Source organism: Guillardia theta, assembly GCF_000315625.1.
Source record: "Guillardia theta CCMP2712 unplaced genomic scaffold GUITHscaffold_53, whole genome shotgun sequence".
NCBI lineage: Eukaryota > Cryptophyceae > Pyrenomonadales > Geminigeraceae > Guillardia > Guillardia theta.
The window spans coordinates 212,174-227,878 of NW_005434621.1; the positions used below are offsets into that span (position 1 = coordinate 212,174).

General features: G+C 52.3%; 5 protein-coding genes across 5 annotated transcripts in view; 2 read left to right on the forward strand and 3 right to left on the reverse strand.

Moving 5' to 3' along the window:
• GUITHDRAFT_111617 (hypothetical protein) overlaps positions 1-316 on the forward strand; it is a gene marked incomplete at both ends in the record, with an annotated part of 3,904 nt that extends 3,588 nt beyond the window's left edge. Inside the window, one exon of the mRNA XM_005829265.1 lies at positions 145-316. Within this exon, the coding sequence (XP_005829322.1) occupies positions 145-316 (172 nt within the window). The remainder of the gene's footprint in view (positions 1-144) is intronic.
• Positions 317-1,944: 1,628 nt separating this feature from the next.
• Positions 1,945-6,083, reverse strand: GUITHDRAFT_111618 (hypothetical protein; the record flags this gene model as incomplete). Its single annotated transcript, XM_005829266.1, has 14 exons — positions 1,945-2,113; positions 2,163-3,334; positions 3,429-3,581; positions 3,870-3,929; positions 3,988-4,101; positions 4,154-4,252; positions 4,304-4,345; positions 4,466-4,677; positions 4,730-4,776; positions 4,930-5,058; positions 5,115-5,167; positions 5,213-5,467; positions 5,516-5,623; positions 5,679-6,083. 14 exons carry the CDS (start codon positions 6,081-6,083, stop codon positions 1,945-1,947), a joined length of 3,018 nt encoding a protein of 1,005 aa, XP_005829323.1.
• Positions 6,084-6,792: 709 nt separating this feature from the next.
• Positions 6,793-9,239, reverse strand: GUITHDRAFT_153590 (hypothetical protein; the record flags this gene model as incomplete). Its single annotated transcript, XM_005829267.1, has 14 exons — positions 9,214-9,239; positions 8,633-8,719; positions 8,490-8,578; positions 8,366-8,437; positions 8,256-8,319; positions 8,100-8,201; positions 7,973-8,049; positions 7,864-7,923; positions 7,677-7,806; positions 7,552-7,628; positions 7,189-7,506; positions 7,033-7,131; positions 6,927-6,983; positions 6,793-6,879 (listed from the first exon to the last, which is right to left on the reverse strand). Coding segments are annotated over exons 1-11 (776 nt in total), but the record flags the coding sequence as incomplete, so codon positions are not given.
• A 626-nt stretch (positions 9,240-9,865) lies between these two features.
• Positions 9,866-11,780, forward strand: GUITHDRAFT_74029 (glutamine synthetase; the record flags this gene model as incomplete). The annotated part of the gene is made up of 16 exons (XM_005829268.1): positions 9,866-10,011; positions 10,075-10,100; positions 10,157-10,217; positions 10,269-10,368; positions 10,418-10,484; positions 10,533-10,579; positions 10,615-10,699; positions 10,752-10,795; positions 10,855-10,931; positions 10,981-11,033; positions 11,086-11,176; positions 11,284-11,314; positions 11,358-11,402; positions 11,448-11,524; positions 11,577-11,634; positions 11,730-11,780. Coding segments are annotated over 16 exons (1,059 nt in total), but the record flags the coding sequence as incomplete, so codon positions are not given.
• A 1,921-nt stretch (positions 11,781-13,701) lies between these two features.
• GUITHDRAFT_45023 (hypothetical protein) lies at positions 13,702-13,957 on the reverse strand (the record flags this gene model as incomplete). The annotated part of the gene is made up of 2 exons (XM_005829269.1): positions 13,702-13,811; positions 13,864-13,957. Coding segments are annotated over 2 exons (204 nt in total), but the record flags the coding sequence as incomplete, so codon positions are not given.
• Positions 13,958-15,705: the final 1,748 nt, after the last annotated feature.

Below are 15,705 nucleotides of genomic sequence, written 5' to 3' on the forward strand. Positions count from 1 at the left end.
AGGAGGAGGGGGGGCTGGCGGTAGAGCGATCGTCGTACGTGGACGTGCACTCGCGGGACGGGACGGGCTACAGCCGCTTCTTCCAAGCGAGGTAGGAGAGAGAGGGAGGGAGAGGGAGGAGAGGGGACTGATGAGGAGGCGCAGGAGGGAGGGAGAGCAGGCGACAGGGGCGATGGGGAAGACTTTGACGGGGAAGTACGTAGGGGGGAAGCTGAGGGTAGAGGAGGAGGGGGGGGAGGTGCGAGAGGTGGAGCTAGACAGGAGCATTCATCAGGCGATCAGCAAGATCCGCGTGCTGAGGTTTGAGAGACAATGAGGAATGGAGGGGTTAATTACTTGAACAAGTTTTCTTTCTCATCAAGATTGAAAGGCTTGATTGTAAGACGAGGACTAGGATTGTAATGCCCTGACTTCACTGTCAAAGTTCTATGAACTTTCATTAATTTTCTATACTCGACTTGCCAGCTCTCACACAAGCGATATCAACACCGAATTTCTCCATTCCTGTCTCCTCCAGCTACTCACCTCAACATCGATGTACCGATCTTCCGCTTACATTTCATCCGATCTTGTCATCCGATGGTTCAAAAGGCGTTGACTGCTTGTTCCAGACGATCATGTTAGAGTCGATCTGCTCCGACCAGCACCAGCGGCGTCAGACTTGCAAGTGACCGCGCGAGGGTCCTGGCGGTCAGTTGGCATCCGACCCTCTTCAAAGGTAGAGCGAGTGGCCAGGTCGTTGCTGAACTTGTTGTGATCGACTCTGCCGTTGATGTCAAAGTTTCACATCGGTCAAGGTTCTGCTGATGAAGAAAACATGTTAGGGGTTGACAATCCTGTCGATCTCGTAGTTCATATCAAATCATAGCTGTCAGCTCAACTTCCACGCACAGATAGTTTCTTGCTAGTAAGAGCCAAGTGCGTTGGGGGCAGTATAATCCTGTTATTGATTCTCGTTCAACCTGATCCCCTCATGGACAAGTTCATCCTTGTTCGAGGAATTCGATACATCTCACGTTGAAAGAAGATGCTTCCTTTATCTGCAAATAATTCAGGCTCTTGTCCTTTGATTCGAAGCTTCTGAGTCTGTCATGGTTGACGGATAGATTCCCCCTTCACCAAAGGCTTCACTGACATCTACCAGTCAGTTGAGATGTGACGCGTGTCTTGGTGTATTAAGAGAAGGGAGAACATTTCATACGATTGACTTGTTGACTTGTATAGATGAAGAAGACCACAACGACAAGCTTCAGGTAGCTGTTGAACGACTACACAGCAGGGACTGCTTTAGTTTGTTCAGTCAAACTTCACAAGATGCTTTCCGGCTATCCGCTGACAAGGTCGGAGAACAGCAGCCAGATCAGCGACTTGGTGTAAAGAGAAAGGCAAGTGCAGCGCAGCGTAGCAGAAGCAGGAGCAGTGCATGTGAAGATAGAGGGTTGAGACCACAAGGCCGAACCAAGGTTGGACCCCCTATCAGATCACTCGAGGTAGAGGAGAGGAGGTTAGCAGTGAAGGAGGAAGAAGCGGTAGAAGGGATCAGACTTGAAAAGAGTCCAGGGAGGAGCGGTAGAAGGGATCAGACTTGAAAAGAGTCCAGGGAGGGAAGGAGGTAGAGGATGAGGAAGGGGACAGCAAGGGAGACAGCAAGGGAGGGAGGAGGAGAAAGAGTAGGGGACGGCAACATAGGGAGAGAGCAAACAAACGATAGAGGAAGAACGAGCAGGTTTGTTGGCTAGAATCGTGAAATGCGAGCTGTAGGGTGAGCAAGCAACGTTGAAGTGAACTACTAATGATATCGAGACAGCTAGTATCAAGGAACAAATTAAGAAATAATGATCCTGCATGACTATTCAACGCCCTCCTCTTCTCATCATAGTAAAGCGGTTGCTATAAAAGCAACGTTCTGAACAGTCCTTGAGAAGACAAACTCATCCTCTGATCTCAGAATTGATATCTCAGCACGCGGATCTTGCTGATCGCCTGATGAATGCTCCTGTCTAGCTCCACCTCTCGCACCTCCCCCCCCTCCTCCTCTACCCTCAGCTTCCCCCCTACGTACTTCCCCGTCAAAGTCTTCCCCATCGCCCCTGTCGCCTGCTCTCCCTCCCTCCTGCGCCTCCTCATCAGTCCCCTCTCCTCCCTCTCCCTCCCTCTCCTACCTCGCTTGGAAGAAGCGGCTGTAGCCCGTCCCGTCCCGCGAGTGCACGTCCACGTACGACGATCGCTCTACCGCCAGCCCCCCCTCCTCCTTGCACAGCTGCTCCACCGCTCTGCCCATCCTCTCCGTCTCCGTCGACCCCTCCCCGTCCTCCCCGAGACCCGCCGAGAAGCACTCTCGCGCCACCCCGTCCTCCCCGACCTTGAGGTACACGTGGTACGTGTCGTAGAGCAGCACCTTGACGCTCTCCGCCCTCGCCTGCTCCCGCCGCAAGATGCTCGACGATCGCAGCGAGTCGAAGTTGACCGGCAGCTCGAACCATGACAGCTTCACGTAGTCTCCCTTGCCCCTGCACGTCTCGGCCGGAAGCCTCGGGCGATCTCCGTCGGGAGGGTCCCCGTTGGGAAGGAACTTGTCAAGTCTCTTGGAGGACTGCGGCGAAGCTTGCGAGGGTCCGGGGTAGACGGCTGAGCTGCTCCCGTTGAGCTCCTTGTCCTTTCTGGGCGAGAAGTAAGGAAACGAGAGGTTTTTGTGTCTAAAAACAGATCTGCTTGACGCCCGACGCTCACTGAGACTCTGGAGCTTGACCTCCTCTCGCTCCTCCTGCTTGCCCTTCCCTACCACGATGATGTCTGACCCCAGCATCGTCCCCACCGGCGACTGCCCCTCCTCTCCTCGTTGCCCTCCCCCGTTCGCTCCTCCATGCGGCCGCTTGGGCCCTTCGCTCCCGTGCCTCTCCATCCGAGACATCTTCTCCTCTATCCTTCTCAAGGTGTCGTCGTGCCGCGACATGGACGACTGTATCTTCTCCACGGCGTCGGTGAGCCGGAGGATGTGAAGGTCCTGGGGTCTACCTGGGGAAGGATCCGAGACGATCTTGCTCAAGACAGCTTCGATTCTTTCCATGTTGACATTAAGAGTCTCGAGGCTAACGGCTTTAGTTTGGCGAAACGAGCTGGGCAACCCCATCTCATGCTTCCAGTGCGAGAAAGCGTTGTAAACAGGCGAGTTGAAGAGCTTCTTCAAGATCTCCCTCTTCGACTTCCGTGGAGTCTGTTTCTTCGACTTGAAGATCGGGTTGTCTATCTTGTCCACTGAGAATAGCAGCGACTTGATTGCAAACAGGACGTCGTAGTTGAACTCCTGCGCCTCGTTCTTGATCGCCGTAGCAACCTTCGCCTCCCGTTAGCCCCTTCTTCTTCTCCCCTCCCCTCCTTCTCCCCGTCCCCCCCCCCCTCCCCCTCTCCTCTCCCTCCCCTCCCTCTACCTTGCGATGCACATAGTTCGACATCTGCGTCAGGATCATCGTCTCGAACTCTTCTGGCCCCAGCTCCTCCTGCGAGTTCAGCAGCTTCCGGGAGTCCGTGATCGCGTCCCAATCCTCCTCCGTCAGCGTCACGGGAGGGCTCAGCTTGAGCTTCTGATGTACCCGCCTGTCAGCGTCTACCTCCTCCTCCTCCTCCTCCTTCTCGTTCTCGTTCTCGTTCTTTACACGTCGTCTGCTGCTTTCTGTCTCTATTTCGATCCCTATCCTACCTCCCTCCTGTTGTCTTCTTCCTTCACTTGCTCATCTAGCATGTCTCCCTGCTTCCCTCATGGTTGACTTCCCCCCTGCCCCTGCCCCTGCCCCTGCCCCTGCCCCTGCCCCTGCTCCTGCCTCTGCCTCTTCTGTTCCTCTACGTCCTTCGCTCCTTCTACGCTGCTTTACCTTGAGCCCGAAGTTGAGCTCCTCGAGGTTGACTGACCCGGACTCGTCCAGGTCCATCTTCTGCTCCCACACGTGTGAGTCTGCGAGCCCACAAGACGCTCGAGAGCTTTTGAGCGACCTGATAGAGCTGGAAGATCTTCAACGACAGCTCCTCCAGCGTCGAGAAGTCCATCAGGCTTGTCACCAGCGGGTCCAGCGGGCCTGAGCCACGGAACGACTTGACGAGTCCGATCTGTACAGCACAGCAAGTCTCAATCCCTCCTCTTTTTATCAACAAGACTTACAATGTCCTCTTGACGCTTTGCTTTCTTCTCGCTGCGCTCTCGCTCGACCGTCGAGATGAACTCGTCCAGCAGTACAGCCACCACGATGTTCATCAGCACCTGGGATCTCTTGCTCACTCCTCGCCATGGTCTCTAGTCTTTTCTCCTCACCACGTTGACGATGAGAATATAGATCACGAAGTACATCGCAGTCTGTTCAGTGTGCAACAGCTTAGCTCCCTCCCCTCCTACTCTCTGCCCAGCTCGCTTCCTCCTCCCCTCATTACATTTGACGTATTCTCACCCCTCCTTTTCTCCTCCACCTCCTCTTACCCAGAAGTTGATGCGGTCGTCGTCGATAAAGAGTGAACGTGCAATCGACGACGCCCAGGAGTCGCCAGTCGCTATTTGAAAGAGGGTGAACATCGACTTCAAAAAGTTCCCGAAGAAGTCCTCGCTCCTCCCAGCAAACACGTTCGTCCCGATGATCGCGAAGATCGACGTGAAGATAAGCAAGATGCAGAACGCGTTCAGCACAGGAATGACTGCGTCCCCTCGTCAGCTCTCTCCTCTCATGCCCGCCTGCTCCCTTCCTACCCGAAGACGACAGGGCGTTGATCAGCACGCGGAACGAGTTGAGCATCCTGTCCCGCCGCATTCCAAGTCAGTCGCTATCCTCGTCCTTCTTGTCACATGTGCACCCCTACCTACGCCCGTCTCTTCCCCCATCTCCCTCCCTCTCTCTCCCTCTCTTGCTCTCTCCCTCGCATTGCTCCTGCTACTCTATCTCTCCCCACCTGAACACTCGTATCATCTTGAAGATACGAATCAGACGTAGCGCGCTCACACCAGGCACGCCTCGGATGATCTCCGAAAGAACAGTTATCATCACGACCACGAAGTCTGCATCCCCATGCGCGTCGCCCCTACAATGTCAGATGACTCCCCAGACCCTCGTCCCTCCTCACCGAGGATGTTCCACCCATCCGATACGAACGGCCAGTACCAGTTGCTCAGCACGTTGACTACCAGCTCCTACCTCCCTCGTCAGCGACCCCTCGCTTCACCTGCTGTACGTACAAATGCGAAGATGCACGTGTAGGTTATTTCCAAGGCTCTGAACGCTCTCGCTTGTTGCGAGCCGTCTGGAGGCTGCAGCTGCGCCGACAAGATGGCGCAAATGAAAGACGCCATGATCACAGCCGAGAAGAAGAGCTGACTTGCTGTGCTCGAGTAGATTCTTCTCAGCTGCCTCTGTCGCCTCTCTAGCTTCGTTTCTCCTTGCCGTAGCTTTTCCTTGAGATAGACTTTGACAGCTTGGTGGATAGCTGTGATCTGTTCAAACACACGCCTTTAGCTCCTCTCCACCATCATGCTCCATACCCAAGTGTCTCGCTCATCCTTGCTCGATGCCAGCAGCACTGTCGACTTGCCCGAGTTGTGTCCCTCGGGTATGGTCGTGATGATGAAGATCTTCTCGTCCAGCTCGTCCTGTGCTCATGATCAAACCAGCGGACGTAGAGAGAGGCTCTCGCGGCAGACTCACGTCGTCTATCCTCAGAGTTGTCGATCGCTTGATACTGGCCCTCTTCTCTTCTTGCCGGACGGTCTCGTCAATGTTTTCTTCTGTGCTTGTCTTGGACACGACGGCCATGACCTCATCCAGCGGTATGTAGTCAATCACGTCCATCGCTCCGACTTTTCCGAGCAGAAGCTTGTCCTTGCTCAGACAAACTTTCCTGCGCTGCCATGTGTCTCCGATGGTGCTGTCGCGGCATTGCACAGTCACGGGATTGAAAGGGAGAGGAGGACAAGAATACCTGAGGACTTGCCGGTGAAGCTCTGCGATGAGGATGCTGTCGTCTTCGGAAGGAAACTGAATGGTAGGGATGGAAGCCTCTTCCTTCCCCCTTATTCTTCCCTTCCGGGTAGCCACATACACAGCTGCCATGAGGCTCCCACACGGCAGTCTACGTGCTTCTGTGAACTCGGTCTACAAGGTTCAGCTGCTCGTCACGGAACTTGCCCTATTCGGAGACGGCGGAGAAGATTCCTAGACTCTCAGGGGTAACGGCACAACTTAACAGCTGTTAGGCTTCTTTTTCGTGATGGTAGAATTCTGATCTCAATGACGATCAAACTAGAGTTTGAGTTGTGAGCGAGGAGCTTAAAGCTCAAGATGTTAGCAAGGAAATTGTTAGAAGACTAGAAGCTGCCACTACTGATGACTAGCTGCTCGATGTCCCTCGCTTCACAAGTTCGAAACCATAAAAGAGCTGTGGGTACCGTGCCCGTACAATCGACCTTACTTTAGTAGGCAGAGGGGGTGGGGGTGGATCATGAGGAGGCCTGACCGGTACCTTAGAAATATCTACAAGGGGTTCATGTCGGAATGGGGTCAACTGAGGGGTGGGGTCCTGAATAAAACCTTTTTACTACCGTAATCTTTTGCATGAAAAAAAAAAAAGGCGAAAATGATCAAGAAAAAAAAGGTCAAAGTTTCAAATAACGGATTTCCGTTACATTCGCATGTTTCCGATACTAGCCTACTCTATGTATTTTCACTGCGTGGCTGATCATCGGTCTTTTAGGACTATGGTGCATGATTGCTTCAGCTACGGACTAACGTGAACGCCTGTACACAGAGAGAGGTCAAAACAACTCGATGAAATGTTCATTGTCCAAAAGAATTCACTGCTACTTTAGTACAACCCATCCCCCAAGAACCTGGGCTTCTGGTTTTCGGCCTGCTAGACTGTCAGAAAGGAAACCCTGCTACAATTCACAGGGAAACCTCCTCAACAGGAACCAGGCTGTCTCCAAGAGTCTTCATCTGCATCTCCCTTCGAAGCTGCAGACGTTCGTTAGAGTTTACTTCGACCACGAACTGGCACAAGTACCTCCTGCTGAAGCCTGCTGCCCGAGGGCTGGACCATCTGTCTCTGGACCATCTCACACCCTGGAGTTCCTGCGGGGCATCCCTCCCTGAAGGCAACATCCTGCGGATCCCCTGCAAGTCAGAATCCTGAGGACGCAAACATTATCCTTCGACTGACCCGGAAAGGAGAATCTCTGCGCTGAACTTGCTCGAGGTGCTCGCGGGCAAGGTTCAAGCGAGCCATGTCACGTCTCATCTTCGAAAGCTCGCGACCTTCGCGAATTTGTCTTGATTCTCCGATGTGGGCCATTTGGCTTCGGGGGCTTGCGACTTGGGGAGAGAACTGACGGAGAGATTGAGCCTGAGCCACTCGCATGCCGTTGGATGCCGGATAAGAGGACATGGCCTGCTTGCGGACGGCCCTATCGATGTTTGCCAAGTAAGGCCTTCGCTCGCCAACCTGTTTGTCGTAAAAGTTCGCACGGAATTCCTTAGCCTGCCCAAGGAGTCAAAAGTGCACAAAGATTGCTATCGTTCGTACAGGATCTTCCATTTGCTCGCTGTCGATGATAAACTGGTCTGTTCCGGCCTTCGAGTTCTTGTGCTGAGGGGCTTGAGCTAGTGCTAACGTAAGACATTTCGGTACTCAGAAAGGATCAAAACTACCGTAAGCACCCCACATCATGTTCTTGCCACGGCCCATCATTCCTTGTCCTGAGGGGTACGCCCCACTGACCATGGCTTGCCGACGCATCATCTCCATTTGCTTCACTTTGTTGACGTAATCAACGTATTCCTGACTCGCATGTGTCAGACTACAACAAGAGCACATGAAAAGCAGGATGTCCATCACCTTGCGCAAAGCAGCGCTTTTCTGCTCCTCCTTCTCATATGTTGACTTGGCTGCTTGAGCCTGCACACAAACCTAACCAACCAACCAACCAACTTCCATCCGCCCATACCTCCTCGTGGGTCTTCTGAAGATTCTGCTGGATTTTCTTCACCTCCTCGATGTCATGATCCAAGGTGAAGGCCGAGCCTGCAATGTACAAGTGAATATCATCACTAATAGTCATGATAGCTGTGCACCAGGATTTCTCATATAGTCTTCAGGACGGAGAACCAACGGCTGCTTCTGCTTCGGGTCAACAAAGCTCTGCAGCTGCTCTGGGGAAGGTGGGTCCAAAAGCTCTGCAGACACAACATCGGGATTATTTCAAAGGCAGTCAAAGAGAAAATCCTTACCTGGATGAGTCCATCCCCCAAGGTGATTCCCAGGTCCAGCATCTTCAACGTCTTCATCTGACCCCTGCTCCACCAGTCAAAGCGACGAAAGGGAAATCATATCGCCATACAGCACTCTCTGAGTTTGCATAGAAGTCTGCAGCAGGATTGTCTGATTCGGGGTTGATGCTGATACTTCCCTCCTGACAAAAGATTCAAACCAGGAAATGTTATTGTCTCAATGAGAAGCTCAACCTCCATGAGAGACTTGGATAGATCGTTCTCCAAGATGGTAGTGTTGCGATGCGTGGTGAAGACAACAATGCAAGCCAGAAGGATAGCCCCTTCAAACAGGAATCACAACAATCCTCTTGGCGCCCAGAACAATACAAACATACCGCAGAGAGTAGCAGCGATGCTTGCCTTTACCCTCTTGCTCTTGTTTCCGTCTGCCATGGTTGTTGTTTCCTGCCTTGCAAAGGCACCTAATACGAAACATCACATTTCATGTATTTTCACAATTCCAGGTAAATGTGATGGCTTCAAGACCCCTGGCTCACACAGCTAATCGATTTTGGCATTGTTCAAACAAAGACGACATCCGCATTATCACCACCGAACATCGTCATCGTCATCGTCATCGTCATCGTCATCGTCATCGTCACCAGCATCAGCGTTCTGACAGAATGATGATGATGCACAGATTCCAATGCCTTATGCACCATTACTCTCATCGAATTTGTTATTATCGGTGTTCGCTCTTATGCTGACTCCGTTCACCGCTCTCACTCATTCCCATTCTCCCTCTTCCACGCTCTTGAATCTCCTGCCTTTACCCGCTCCGTTTCCTAGTTTCCTCCCTCCTTCCCTCGCCTCCCTCCTCTCTCCCTCCTCTCTCCCTCCTCTATCCTTGCTCTCTCCCTCCTCTCTCCCTCCTTCCCTCCATCCTCTCTCCTCCTCTCCTCGCATGCTTCCTCACCGTATCCTTGCATGGCGATTGCAGGTAAACGAAGAGGCAGATGTTGAAAATGATTTAGCTTGATACTTTTAAAAAATAATCAGTTAGCTGAATGCAATGAACGGAATCTTCCCGGACTTGGAAATGAGGTGGGTACTGGGCTTATAAAAGAGGGGGTCGGGTCAGGAGGTGGGTTGTATCGAATGGAGGCACTCGATTTTCCGACGACCAAGTAAGGCGGAGATGCGCGAGGAGGAGGAGGACGAGGACGAAGAAGACAAGAACGATGAGGACGAGGACGAGGATGAAGATCACGATGAGGAACATAGATAGTGAGTCTGATCACTTTGGGTGAAAACAGGCATGTGGATGCTAGATAAGATTCATGTAGATGCAGAGGATGTCAGTGTTGAGATATCATGAGGAAGAACAAGAGAAGGAACGAATAGGCGAGGCAGAACAAGAGGATTCAGATCTCGATGATTTGGTACAAAAACGTAGGTTTATCCTTATCTCAATGCGAGCCTAGCGAAACCGATTGGACAGTTTTAAACTTTTCCCAAGGAGAGAGTAAGCGGAGGATGTGGCAGAGAGAGAGAGAGAGAGAGAGAGAGAGAGTTCAAAGCTTTCAAGGGAAGGTCTGGTCCCTTATGACCTCTGATGCTACAGGTCTGTGGTTGAGTACGTCTGGATAGGAGGGGACGGGCCCCTAGACCTCCGGTCGAGGGCGAAAGTGCTTCCTAAGACGGTTCAGGGCCTCGAGGATATTCCCGATGCTGGCTTCGACGGCTTCCAGACAAACCAGGCTCCACCCGACTGGTGATTTGAAACCTTTGATGAGTCTTTCTGTGACGAGGTGGCTGATGCTATTTTCCTTCCCAGCTCGGAGGTCAGAATGAAACCCCGAGGTCGGAGCAACCCGCTGCTCTGCTCCTCCTGCTCTTGTAGCTGACTCGCTGCCCAGCTCTGTTTCAAGACCCATTTAGGCCCACCGGTCTGAACCTGATGGTTCTCTGCGACTGCTGGTTGCGAGAGCCATGGCTGAATCGCCAGGAACTGCTCACCCTGATTCGCAGGAGTCCTGACAAACGACCGTTGCCGTCCAACACGAGGATCATGGCGCAGCAACTGTTCGACGTGCAGCCTCAGGCCGAGCCTTGGTTCTCAGTAACGCAGGTGATGGGAGGCTCCTGGGGCAGAGCAGAGGTCCTGACGCTCGCTCTAGGAGTACACCATCTTCAAGGACGGAAAGCCCCTGGGCTGGCCATCCGCGACCGCGAGAAGTTTTGGAGGTGATTTGACGTGAACGGCCTCCAGCTCGACCTGACAACAGGATTAAGGCCCCACAACGCAGCTGGGCTATCCCGGGCCGCAGGCGATCGATCCTGTGTCGCTGCGAAGCAGGCTCTCATTCCCTGACAGGGTCCATACTACTGTTCGGCTGGAGCCGATGTCTCCTTCGGAAGGCAGATAGCAGAGGCGCATTTGAAAGCTTGTCTGTGCGCAGGTTGCTTCATGATTGGCTTCTGTCACCTGTTCACAACTTGCTATCTATCAAGGTGTCAAGATCAGCGGCGTTCATGGCCAACCGATGCCAGGACAGGTTCCGATAGATCTGTGGAGTTGTGAGTGCGTTTCCTCTAAGACGTGTTCAAACTTCAGTGGGCGTTCAAGGTCGGGACTTGCCAAGGGATTGAAATGGGGGATCATCTCACCATGGCAAGATACCTTCTGAACAGGTTGCCTTGAACGTAGTTTCGATTCCTTCCTTCACTCGCTGCCTGTCAGAGTTGGCGAACACTTCGGATGTGTAGTGTCATTCGATCCCAAGCCAATTCCAGGTGAAGCTGGACAAGGCTTTTTTCGATGCAGAATGGTGAAATCTCTTGTCAGGGGACTGGAATGGAGCCGGATGTCACACAAGCTTCAGCACGAAAGTTCGTCGCATCATTGCGCTTGCCCATCGTTCGTTCTTGACTGGGAAGTGTCAGGCGATGAGGGAGGTGCCAAATAAAGGAGAGGTTGGAGGCTTCGAGGAGATCAGGCTCGTGTATCCTTCATCTTGTGCTGGAGGTGAAGGGAATGCAGGAGGGGCATCATCAACCTCGAGAGGAAGCATCAAGTGAGTTGACTTGCACTAGCTCAATCGTCTGACAACCTTGAAGGAACATATCATGGCCTACGGAGAAGGCAACGAGAGGAGATTGACGGTCTGTCGTGTCGTCAGTCGGGCATGAGGTCTGATGGCAAGGCAGGGGATGCATGAGACAGCGCACATCGACACCTTCTCCTGGGGTGTTGGAAACTGCATGGCTCACATCCGAGTACCCAAGTACCATGAGGGCGTCGTGGTTCTCAACCCTAACCCTAGGATCGTCTTGCAGGTCAACTGAGATCGCAGGATGTGGATACCTCGAAGATCGCAGGCCGGCGTCAAATATGGTATCACCCCGCACCAGTGTCATGTACTCCCTACCGTTGCATCTCCACCGCCCCAGTCCTTTCTCAAGCAGCTTCTTGACGCTTTCATGTTGCAGGACCCTTATGTGGTAACTTCTATGTTGTTCAAAACTTGCTGTTTGGATTAAAACAAGCATCACGCGAGAGATTTCGATTAAGCTGTTTACTAGAACGAAGGTGTATCAACATCTCGTGCAAGACAAGAGTCTTCACTGCGACATTTAAAAAGTTCGCACACTGAAGATGAAGATGAAGGTCAGAGCTGTGGAGATAGCCTCCGAAAATCTCTGTGACAGGCGGATCGGCACCACCAAGAGTGCTATGTGGCCTTCATTTCTTTAGAAGGTTGGCAAAAGGGTCATTAGAGGCGTTAGCTTGAGCTCCCGAGGAGTTCCCTGAGCCTCCCATCATCATCTGCCAGAAATCATAAGGCAAAAAATCGATTCAGGAAGTGACATCAATACTCACGCCTGAATTCATGCCCATGTTGCCCATGCCGCCTCCCATTCCCATGTTGTTACCCATACCCATGCCGCCTCCCATGCCCATGTTGCCCATGCCCATGCCCATATTATTGCCCATGCCCATGCCCATATTATTGCCCATGCCCATGCCCATATTATTGCCCATGCCCATGTTACCGCCCATGCCCATGTTACCGCCCATGCCCATGTTACCGCCCATGCCCATGTTGCCCATTCCCATTCCCATGCCGCCTCCCATGCCCATGTTGCCCATGCCCATATTATGGCCCATGCCCATATTATTGCCCATTCCCATGCCGCCTCCCATACCCATGTTACCGCCCATGCTCACGTTGTTGCCCATTCCCATGCCGCCTCCCATGCCCATGTTACCGCCCATGCCCATGTTGCCCATGCCCATACCCATGCCGCCTCCCATGCCCATGTTGCCCATGTTGCCCATGCCTCCCATTTGATTGTTGGGCATAGCATGACCCTTTTGTCCTGGAAATCCTCCTCCTTGCTGAGGATTGGGTGCCATGAGACCAGCGTACGGGTTGTTCACATTAGCTGCTTGACCTGAACCGTAGAGTGCCAAGATATCATCTTTGCTCTTCTTGGGATGTGCATCATGCGAGCCTCCAAAGTCAAAGTTGCCAAAGTCCGCGTTTGTTGAAGGCTGTGAAGTACCAAAGGAACCGAAGTCATTTCCTCCATTGCCGGTGGCACCGTTTGATGAGAAAGGGTCAGAGCCTCCGAAGTTGCCGAATGGATCTCCTCCAGCGCCAAAAGGATCTGATTGTGCTTGGGGAGCTGCTGCAGGGGCAGGGGCAGGGGCAGGGGCAGGAGCCGAGAAATCGAGCAGATCGACAACAGGAGCGGCAGCTTTTCACATTGTAAATCAAACATCTTTCGTCGGGAAACAAAAAAGACTAACCCGGTTTCGGCTGTTGTGACGGTTGGTTAGCAGTGCCAGAAGACACATTCAGCTCTTTCTGAAGCTTCTGGGCAAGCTTGAAGTCTTCAGCCTCTTGATGCTTCTTCTTCTCCTGGATGGCCAAGGAAAGTATCAGACGGGAATTTCAAGGATGATCGAAATCACCTCATGGGTGTCATTGGCTGAAGCGTTACCTCCCTTGGACCCTCCCACAGCAATCCACTCCTTACGCTCGTACTTGGCCCGGATGAACTCCTCTAAATCCCTGAAAGCAACCAGCACCGTAAGCACAGCACAAGTATCGTGATAACATTCAGTTCACAACTTCTCTAGGCGGGCACTCACAAGGACGAGGTGTTCTCATTCGGTTTCTTGTAATGTCTGGTGTTGGTGTTGCCCTCGAAGTAAGCGTTGGATACCTTGTTTCCTCTGGCTTTCATCCACTGCAAGGAATCCTCAACCAGAAGGCAAGGACTGAGAGGAAGAGGAGAGGAAGAGGAGAGGAAGAGGAGAGGAAGAGGAGAGGAAGAGGAGAGGAAGAGGTGAGGAAGAGGAGAGAGGCAGGAGGAGAGATGGGGGAGGGGTGGGGGGGGGTGAGGCGAGGCGAGGAGCAGAGAAATTCACCTCTGCCCACTTGATCTTCCAGCCGTCAAGAGTCACAGACTTCACTTTGGAGATGTGAACACCGAGCCTCCTGTGGATCCCAGAGCAATTGAGACAGACGAAGATACCAAGATTCATCGAAGCCCAACGAGGACCTGAAAGATGCCTTCAACCATTCGCGCATCCACAATCACCAGTTGGATTCACCCAGTGCATTGCAGTCAGCGCAGTGCCGATTGTCCGGATTCTTGATGCATGCGTCCAGAATCTTTTGTGCCTTGTCCTTTTCTTGAGACGAGATCTGAGACCCGCTCATGTTGAAGTCCGAGGGGTCAATGCCCAGTTCTTTCATATGATCTTCAGGAGAAGACATCGTTGAATCTAAACAAAAATTTCAATGATAGCGACATGCCGATACAACGCTAATGGTGAACACGGAAATGACTCATTGGTTCTGTCATCACACCATGAGCCAAGCACTTGGCTTATCTTTGAGCTCATAACGTAACATTCATGGTTCTCCACCCCTACCTCCTCCTCACGGGCTGCTGGCTACACCTCTTGCTTGACCTCTCTGCGCTCTCCTGCACCCTCATCTCATACTCTGTAATCTCTTCTTTATCCTCTCTCCTGTCATGTCCCCTACCTCACTGTCTGTTCCCCATTCTCATCATTCCTTTCTCGTTGCTTGCCCAGACCCGCACACCGCGCTCTGGAAGCCTTCATTACTTCAATAAATCTTCCAAAAACATTGCAGTTGTTTATTGATTTTCAATTCTTTGCAGTAAAATAGAAGTACCCCACCATTATGAACTGGGATCTACCACCCCATTACCCCCATCATCTAGATAAATTTTCTCTTCGTAGGAAGGGTACACACAGGCCTTTCTACATGCCATGAAGGGTGGGGGTAGATGTATATAAAATCAGACAGTTCTGACGTGGACAGAGTTGAGGAAGACAGGACGAAAATTTAAAAACAATTTTGAAGGAAACTGATGGGTAGGGGGTCAGTTTGGATGGGGTAGGGGGTACTTCCAAATGATCGAGAGAGGGTGCTACACATATGAAATTTTGGGGTATTAGAGAAGGTTAGGGGAAACAAAGTGGAAGTGGTGTGAATTCTCGAAGGGGTAGGGGTACTACAGAGGAGGTGTAGTGTTAGTCCCCACCTTCAAATCTTCCATATTCAATTCCAAATATTGAGAGGAGAAATTGAAATGAGTGTGAATTTGCAAATCAGCTGCCGAAGATTCAAGGAAACACGGCAGCAACCTCAAAGTCCGCTCTAGAATTCAATAAATGAAGTCAAAAGTTTGAAATCGGAAAGCAACTTGAAAAAAGTTGACCGTTTCCTTGCACCAGATCGGACGCCCGGCCGCCGCCGGGCCCGGGTTGGCAGCCACGGTGCTGGGCGGCCGCCCGGCCGTACAGTGATAGTAAAGCTACGGTCAGTGAAAACTAGCCCCGGGCCATGCAGTCACGCCGTGACGGAGTCACGGCGTGCCGCGTCCCTCAGTCCGACCGGGCGGTTGTACCGTTAGTAAGGGGCGGGCCGCGGCGTGTACGGTCCCGGCTGAGTGAGCCGCGGGCTGCAGTGCAACTTACTACTAAATCAGTGGGCGCTGCGCCGCTGTGCCGCTCGCCGGCGGAGCGGCTGACAGGCCTGATGGAACGTATGCCAGCCGTGCCAGTCAGATAGCGCCGAGTTAACAAAAACTCTCCTGTAAACCAAGACGACTTACGTGGCAGGCGGCAATGTAGTACATGTGACGAAGAGGAGGCCTTCCTAGCCGTCTTGCTAAGGTCCCCTCATGTCTGGATGCTTGGGTTTCACATCCTAGCATACAGTCTATCTCTCATGTGCTCCTCAATTCTGGTTTTCGTGTGCCGCATGATTAAACTCGGTCTTGAGCAAAAACTGTCTTGTTGAGATTAAGGTCGATGTGATATCTGCGTGACTTTGGACTAGTACAAGTCTAACAAACTTGTATTCCGTCGGTTATGAGCCTCGGTTACATACTCAATCATGTTGATCTTATATTTGGT